We start from the raw sequence: 9411 nt of genomic DNA on the forward strand, positions 1-9411 counted from the left end.
TTTCTTTCTCAGGACATCATATGATGGTTGCAGAGGGAGGGACAAGAGCAAGGGCCAGGATTAGATCAGTAAAATAGCTCTCCTTTTGTGAAAACCACCTTAATTTCCTTGAGTCAGACCCTTAGCTTCTGAAGATTGAAGTAATATGGGAATGAGAATGGGGGAAACAGTCCCACTGATTCCAACTGAGTTACTCCTGATTTTCACTGGGGTGAGAGAAAGTAGAATCAGCTCAATAGACTCCAGTGCAGTTACTCCTAATTTACACCTGGGTGATGGAGAGGAGAATTAGGAAAAATTGCTTTTGAGGTATTTCTATACCTCTGTCACCCAGAGGTGGGGGAACAATGTATAATGGTGTATAAATACAGTTCAGGAGTCCTGATGCCTCGTCCCCCCTTCTAGCCGAATTTCCACCCTCATTGCGAGAGACAAATGTTCCGGCTCCCCTCCTGCTTCTCTATCCACTCAGCTAAACTCCCTCCCAGAGCTTGGAAGAGAAACCAGGAGTGCTGACTCCCATTTCGCTCCCTGCTCTAACCCACTAAATCCAACACCCCTCCCGGAGCTGGAAATACAGGCCAAGAGTTCTGGCTTTACTCACTGGACTCAGCTCCCTCCCAGAGCTGGGAACAAAGTGAGGTGTCATGACTCATAGTTCCCTCCTCTAGCGTGTACATTAGACTGCCCTCAGCCTCTGTCCCAGTGACTCTCCATTGCCAACAGGAATGATTGCTGCGAGTGACAATGGAGAGTCATTGGGACAGCGAACGCAAGTGAGATTGATTCTCCAGCGTGGTACTTGCTGTCTGGTAGAGCCAAGTTCAAGTCCCTGCCCCAATGACTATTTAATTATTGATACAAAGTGGAGCAGCTTCAACAGGAGAGACTGAGACAGTCTCATTTCAGAACAGCCCATAGCCTAGCGGCTCAGGCACCCTCCTGTAAATTGGGAATTCAAATCCCTTCTCTTCATCAGTCAGAGGGAGGGATTAAATCTGAGTTTGTCACAGGCCATACCAGTACCCAAACCACTCAGCTTTAAGTTATGAGGGGTGCCAGTCCCACAGTCTTTATGAGAGACAGAAATAGAACCCCCCAGTTCTGGCTCCTCTACACACTGGACTGAATTTCCTCCCAGAGCCACATTTAAAACTCAGGAGTCCTGGCTCTCAGTCCTTGCTACTCTTACCCTCTTGACCCCACTCCCTTTCCAGAGCTGGGGATTGAATCCAGGGTCCTCGTCCTCACTACTGCTAACCCATTTGACTCAACTACCTTTGCAGCAATCTAATAGACAAATGAAACAATAAACTGAGAACTAGACACAAACTGATGCTAGATAGATAGATAGATAGTTTGATAGATCTAACAACAAACTAACAGAGACACAAGTAAGAAAAGATACAGAGAGTGAGAGAGAAAAACAAAATGAACCCAAACTAACAGGTATATAGAAAATTATAAACAAACTAATATAGAGAGAAAAGTATAAACAGACAGATAGACAGAAATAACAAGAAACTAATGTATACAGAGAGAAAAGCAACAACAAGTCAATAGTGTTTGTTACAATTTTTGGACAATTTTAATGTAAACCCTCCATCCATTCTCAAATATACGTGTGTCAATTTGATCAATTCCCCCACTCCCAATAGAATGAAACTGAGGCACAAATATTCTTCTCCCTCTTTCCTAAGGTAAATGCTTTAGACTGCCTGAGTTTCTCATGCCCAAATTGAGGTAAGAGTAAAAATATGAAAAAAAAAATCTATTGGCACTTACGATTTCTTCCTTAAAATGCCACTCTGTAACTCACAAATATATTTCATTGCAAGAGCAAACTTACGGTTCCAGTGTGTGTGGAATCCTCCCAGACTGAGATGTCTTTTCTCCTCCATCTACAGACTGCAATTGGTTACCCCTCTCTCTCTCCAGCCCCATGCACACCCCTCTATCGATCTATCTCTCTATCTAATGCCCCTATCACTGTATTATGAGAGGCTGTTCCCCCCATACTGAGGCTGAGCTTCTGCAAATACACTGAGATCTGTGCTCTCTGCAGATGAACTGTGTGTCAAAAACGTTGGTGCTGCGGGAAGGTGATTTATCCATGTATGTTTCCTAAATCTGTCTGTCTCCTTGGATCTATCTCCCTCACTGTTCCCGGGTCAACTGGGTCAAGAGCTCTGGCCTGGTGGTCGGGGACAGGTGGCAGGCGAGCTACCTCCCACCCGCGCTTCAAGCCATTCGGTGGAGCGCGGGTCCGCTGCTCTCTCTTGGCGTTTACCTTTCTACCACGCATCCTTCTCCGCCGGAGAGCTGGCAGGATTTGGAGGTCAAAGGAACATACTGGATTTGTGTGTCTAAATGCCATTGGCTTTTGACAGGAGAGGAGTGCCCAGCTCCTTTAATCCTCTTTGAATATCTCGCTTAGTTTATTATTAATTACTTATTTTGTAGATTCCATCACTGAAAATTTTCAAATGAAGATTGGATGTTTTACTATAGGAGCTGCTCTAGGTATTATTTTGGGGATGTTCTGTGGACTGGGTTATACAGGAGGTCAGACTAGACAGTCACTATGGTCCCTTCTGGCCATGGAATCTATTAATCTAATTTGATCTCCACCAAAAGTAGGAACAACATTTTTCCAAAAATTGACAAAATGGTAGATTTTTTAAAAAAGATTATAAATTTCTATGAATTAAAAAAAAAAATTCTTTAAATAATGGTGTAGGAGGATTCTGATCCTCTCTCCTGTTTTTGACCAGATTTATTCAAATTAATTCTGGGAGATTTTAGCTGAATTAGGCAACACATCAGGGTAACACAACTCCACCTCTCTCATGGTGATGTCGGCTATTTTGTGTTCCTGGAGGGGCCAACATGACCGGTGATGGGATTTTCAAGGTAGCCTATAGATATTTGGACACCATATATCAAAATATCAAAAATTCCAATTAGTTTTAATGGGAATTGGTAATCCCAGGCCCCTAGGTGAAAATCTCCACCCATAGTTTTACGATCAAAACGTGCAACACTTTTCTGGTGGCATTTTTAAGGCTATTATTCAATATTTTTTTAACGACTTGGATAATGGAGGAGAGAATATGCTTATAAAACTTGCATGTGACACCAAGCTGGGAAGGGTTGCAAACACTTTTGAGGACAGGATTAGAATTCGAAATGACCTTGACAAATTGGAGAATTGGTCTAAAATCAGCAAGAGGAAATTCAATAAAGACAAGTGCAAAGTTCTTCTCTTACCAAGGAAAAATCAAATGTACAACTCCAAAATGGGGAATCACTGGCTAGAGTGGATCACAAATTGAATGAGTCAACAATGTGATGTAGTTGCGAAAAAGGTTAATATCATTTGGACTGTATTAAAAAGAATGTCGTATGTAAGACACGGGAGGTAATTGTCCCACTCTACTTGGCACTGGTGAGGCCTCAGCTGGAGTACTGTGTCTGGTTCTGAGTGACACACTTTAAGTAATATGTGGACAGATTGGAAAGAGTTCAGAGGAGACCAACAAAAATGATCAAAGGTTTAGAAAACCTGACCTATGAGGAACAGTGAAAAGCAGAAGAATGGGGTTTAACTTGAAAAGAAGACCAGCAACCTCAGTCTGTAGCAGAATACAAGAAAATTTATTTAAAATACTGTTTGAATGGTACCTCACACAGCCAGGTTAAATATATATAATGGGATTCTCTGATGTTCGGTGGCTGCGTATGTTACTCTTTGTACTGTTTCTAGGGATTTACTTGGTATCCCTGACAGGGAATCTCCTTGTTATCATCCTTGCACTGCTTGACCATCACATTCACACCCCCATGTAATTCTTCCTGATAAATCTGTCTGTCTTAGACCTTGGATCTATCTCCCTCACTGTTCCCAAGTCCGTGGCCAACTCCCTGTTAAACACCATGTTAATTTCTTATGCTGGATGTGTTACCCAAGTCTTTCTCTTCATCTTCTTCACTGCAGTTGACTTTGCTTTTCTCACCATCATGGCGTATGACTCATACGTCGCCATCTGCCAACCACTGCACTATGAGATTTTAGTGAACAGGAGAGCTTGTGTCCAAATGGCATCCAGTGCCTGGATCACTGGAATTCTCCTTTCTATACTGCACTCTGGGGTCACATTTTCAATAATCTTCTGTGGAGGCAACATGGTGGGTCAGTTCTACTGTGAAATCCCCCAAATACTGAAGCTGTCCTGCTCTGACCTGTACCTTGGTGAAACTGTGGTTCTTTCCTTTAACATATTCTTAGGCTTAAGCTGCTTTTACAATTGTGTCATATATTCAGATCTTCAAAACAGTGCTGAAAATTCCCTCTGAGCAGGGTTGCCATAAAGCCTTCTCCACTTGCCTTTCTCACCTCATTGTGGTCTCCTTGTTATTTTGCCTAGTGGTTCCAAGTAATAACAGACACAATAAAATAAAACACGCAAGTCTATGCCTAATACAGCAAGGAAGTGATTCCAGATGAAATCTCACAATCAGAGATGTTCCAGGAAGCTTCTTTTACAGACTAGCCTCCTTCTAGTCTGGGTCCAGCAATTACTCACACCCCTGCGGTTACTGTCCTTTGTTTCAGTTTCTTTCAGGTATCATAACTTCAAATACAAAAAGATATATGCATGTAAATAGGATGAATATATCCAGTAGATCATAACCTTTGCAGAAATATGTTAAATGGCGCATTGACCTTCTGTGGAGGCAACATGGTGGATCAGTTCTTCTGTGAAATCCCCCATCTACTCAAGCTCGCCTGCTCTGACTCCTATCTTAGTGAAGTTGGGGTACTTGCATTTAGTGTGTGTTCAGTCTTAGTCTGCTTTGTTTTTATGATTGTGTCATATGTTCAGCTCTTCAAATCAGTGCTCAGAATCCCCTCTGAGCAGGGACGACATAAAGCCTTCTCCACCTGCCTTCCTCACCTCACTGTGGTCTCCTTGTTTGTTTGCACTGTGGCCTTTGCCTACCTGAAACCCACCTCCAGCTCCCCATCTGCTCTGGATCTTGTGGCGTCTGTTCTTTATTCCGTATTGCCACCAATCGTGAATCCAATTATCTACAGCATGAGGAACAAAGAGATCAAAGCTGCCCTGGGGAGACTGACTGGGTGTAGGTAATTCACCAAGAATTAATTTTCTGTCTTTCTCTAATTAAAGTTTGCTTTTGTAGTATCTTTAGCTATTCATTAATGTCAGTTATTTTCATAACCACACAGATTGCACACAAACACGTCTGATTTTGACCTAGTTGCACCAATGCAAATCTAGATTAACTCCGCTGATGTCATTGCCGCTGGGGTGATTTGGCGGCCCTAGCTGGAGATGGCCCATTGGGTGGGATGTGGCAGGGATCTGAGGTGGCACCAAGCCAGTCTCTCTCTCAGGTGCGTGCCTGGCTGGTTCTTGCCCACATTTTCATGATCTAACTGATCACCATCTGGGGGTCAGGTAGGAATTTCTCCCCCGTTCAGATTGGCAGGGACCTTAGGAGGGTTTCGCTTTCATCTCCAGAGTGTAGTGCAGGTCACTTGCCAGTATTTTCTGGGTGTATCACAATCATTTCCCTCCCTTTGCGGGGACCACAGGCACTGGTGCACCTCAGTCTCTCCTATTCTCTGCCGGTGGCACAGAACTGTCTAGTCTCCTGAGGGCTGTGACACTTTGGTCTAATTTCAGTTGTTGGGTTTGGTGTTGGAGTACAGGAGATCCGACTGGGTGTACTGGTCGTTCCTTCTGGCCTTGAACTCTATGACTCTGTGTCTTATGTATGTGCAGGGACGGGGGAGAGGAGAAGGGGCCACACAGAGAATAAACACTAGTAGAGTCCATGGCATTGCATTAGTACAACTGTCTGTGAGGCCCTGTCTTCCTGGCTGAGGGAGGTGACTCCAGTTCAGATGGAGCCCTTGACCTGTGTAGCTGTGCAGTGTCACTCTATAAACACCACCCATGGGCAATGCATGTTATGAGGCCCCTCTGTGCCGCACCTGAGGATCGGAGCCTGTTCCAGTGGCTGTCAGACAGCCTGGTTCTTCAGCTCAAGCTGTAAAAGCTCGTACTTTGGGCCTTAGATGTCTCTGTTTGAGTCCCCCAGGTGCCAGCCTAGATTAGATGGTGACCCTCGCATACACGTAAGTGGCCTGAGAACTTCAGGGGACCTTATTCCTGCACTAATCAGAGGCTGATGTTGCCTACCAAGCTACTGCAGAACAGCAGTGGGAGTGAGACCTAAGAGGGGAGGGGCTCCCTAGCAAGAGGAGGGGCAGGTTTATTCCCGGATCATCTCTGACATGCCCATTCCTAGTCCCTCTGTACCCTGCAGACCAAAGATACATGACATGGGCACGGGTGTGTGTGTTACTCTCAGCTCAGGTTGGTAGAGCTGGTCAAAGTAACTTGTCATTGGGAAATGGTTTCCTCAACATGTTCATGACAGATGCTGCTATGTTTTTAGCTAAGTTAAACAATCTGCCAAAGGCTTGGAAAAACGTTACCCATTTCTGCCCTCAATTAGGTTGGCTACTGATGCATTGCTAGAATACCGGACATTCTTGTATTTGTGGGAAAGCTGTGGCCACACCTCGGCCTGCGTGGCCCTGCAGCCAGTGTGACCTTGATTGAGTCCCTCATCCATGATAGTGGATAAAAACATGACTGCAGACAATGCACAAAAGAAGAGGATTATCTGGCTTAAAACCAAATAAATAGCCAGCTACCTCGACCCACCATGCTCACCTCTCCCGAACACCTTCTGCACGGCTTCCTAGATACCTCCTCTGCCAGGAATATGTTCCAACAAACTGGATCTCCTGCACTATGTCCCAGAGGCACTGGTGGCGGGTATATTGTCTAACAGTGAATATTGTGGCTCCCTTCTGGAGTAGGGCCTAATGGAGTTAAAGGAGTCCTTGGGAACTTGCGTTTAACTCCTCAGGACTTTTAGAAAATCCCATCTCTGCTCTTAGAATAACCTCCTGTCTTCTCCCTAGACATGATGTCTCTGGGTTAGGTGTCAGACACACGGCCCTGGGCACGTGAACTTGCTTTATAGGCGAAAAGAAGGATTTAGTTCTTCAGGGCTCTCAGTTAAGGACCAAACTATAATTCTAAAGCCTGTTTTCAGTCTCTTTTTAAAGGTCTCTAGGGTATTTGGACCCTAGGTCCCATCAATAGAAATTTTTGTGGAATATTCATAGCATTTAAATCCAGAAAAGACCATTATATCACCCAGTCTGAGCCGTCTGACCTCCTATAGATCAAAGGGTATTTTCCCCTATCTTGAGCCCAATAAGTTATGTTTGACGAATGCATGTTCCAGAAGGGCATTCAGTCTCCATCTAAAGACATCAAGAGATGGAGAATCCACGACTAGCCTTGGTAAAAGCTCCCAAGGTGAATTGGACATGCAGTCCCGATTGAAGGGAATTTTCAAAGCTAATTAGGTAATTTGATAGATTTGAAGTTCTGAGCCCTATTGTATTTGTTGTCCCAGCATATGGTTTGGCATATGGCACAAGGGATTTTGCTGCTCTTTGATCATTTCCTCAATGGTAGTTGCCGTACTGGGAAGAGAAAAGAAGGCTGAGTGGGGACCTGATAACAGTCTTCAAATATGTTATGGGCAGTTATAAAGAGGATGGTGATCTATTCTCCTCCATGTCCATTGAAGATAGGACAAGAAGTAATGGGCTGCATCTGCAGCAAGGGAGATTTAGGTTACAGATTAAGAAAAGTTTTCTAACTCTAAGGACAGTTAAACTCTGAAACAGGCTGCCAAGGCAGGTTGTGGAAGCCCCATTACCGGAGGTTTTTAAGAACAGGTTGGACAAGCACCTGTCAGGGCTGGTCCAGTGTTCCTAGGTCCTGCCTCAGCTTCTCGAGGTCCTTTTCAGCCCCACATTTTTATGGTTCTGTGATTCTTTAACATACCTACAAAAGACAGGAGTTCACTTTTTTCTATTAGTTGAGCTGGCGCCAGCCGTGGAATTAGCAGAGATATGGGAATGTTCTTCAAAGGGGTGGGCTATTTTTTCCAGGAATTTAAGATGGGATTTCAAAGAGCCAGGCACCCGATTCCCCTTGGCTTTCCGTCCCTCCCAGCCCGGCATTTCTGTGATTCTATGATCTCTGGTGGATTTCAAAGATCATGAGTCAATGGACCCACAGCTGCACACCAGGGTATCATTGCCCAGTATAGATACCTGCACTTCATCACCTAAGGCCTGGTTTTCAAAGGTGTTTAGGTGCCCGGTAGGCTTTTGTAAAGCATCTAGGTTTCCAAAACTCATTGATTTCAATGGGATTTAGATGCCTAGTTGCTTTTGAAAAACACATTGGTGCCTGGATCCATAAACAGACCCAGGCGTGGTGACCTGCAGTGCGGCAGCACCTAATTTTAGGCACCAAGGAAATCACTGGGAGAAAAATGAGCCCCCAAGCTGCCTATACGACAAATAGGGTGAGACAGCCAGCCACAAAACCCGATATGCTCTTAGGGGAGGCGCCTGAGCTAGCCGATGGGAGATGCTGAGGAGAGGAGTGTGTGCTAGCTCAGACAGATGACTAAGTCCAGTCAGGGAGGCCTCTGTATCTGCTAGAGAACCTCAAACCAGGGGAAGATAGGCACGTGGTCCATCTGGGGCCTGATCTGGTTGTATCCACTACTTGATGACATCAAATGGATCCTCCCATCTAATCAAACATACCTCACCCTACCTAAACACCATTCACCAAAAACATCCGCAACATAGAAACTAATGAACCAACCAACCAACAAAATACAGTACATCCTCACTATAATGAATCCCTGGGGATCCAAGCCATTTGTTCGTTAAATCCAGGGGGTCATTACAGCAAAAGAGCCCTGCTGACGGGGGCAGAGGCTGACATTTTGAACCCCATGGCCATAGTGGAGGCTGACAGCTCTTCTGGCCCTGAGTTGCTAGTGGGGGCAGAGAGCTCCTCTGGCCTCGAGGCCGGAGCAGGTGCAGAATTTTTACTCCCCACCCTGAAAAAAGGAGAAGAGCCAGAGACCCCATGTGTAACTTTGATATGGTAACTGATTATATGTGGAAAGTGCTCTGATACCATAGCGATGGATGACAGTAAAAAAGCCTCAGATGGATCAACAGATCAAAGATAGAGGGGTATGTATGGAGATGGATGGATAGCTAGACCTGATAAGTTCATGGAGGATAGGTCCATCAATGGCTATTAACCAAGAGGGTCAGGTATGCAACCCTGTGCTCTGGGTGTCCCTAAGCCTCTGACTGCCAGATGCTAGAATTGGACAACACATGAGGGGTCACTCAATAATTGTCCTGTTCTGTTCATTCTGTCTGAATCATCTGATATTGGCCACTGTGTGAAGACAGGG

General features: G+C 44.9%; 1 protein-coding gene across 1 annotated transcript; it reads left to right on the plus strand.

Annotated features, from left to right (window-relative positions):
* Positions 1-3873: 3873 nt before the first annotated feature.
* On the plus strand, positions 3874-7407 carry LOC135974519 (olfactory receptor 14A16-like; the record flags this gene model as incomplete). The annotated part of the gene is made up of 4 exons (XM_065562948.1): positions 3874-4174; positions 4738-5145; positions 5712-5800; positions 7354-7407. Coding segments are annotated over 4 exons (852 nt in total), but the record flags the coding sequence as incomplete, so codon positions are not given.
* Between the last annotated feature and the right edge of the window lie 2004 nt (positions 7408-9411).

The sequence above is a fragment of the Chrysemys picta genome, chromosome 12 (assembly GCF_011386835.1).
Source record: "Chrysemys picta bellii isolate R12L10 chromosome 12, ASM1138683v2, whole genome shotgun sequence".
Lineage (NCBI taxonomy): Eukaryota > Metazoa > Chordata > Testudines > Emydidae > Chrysemys > Chrysemys picta.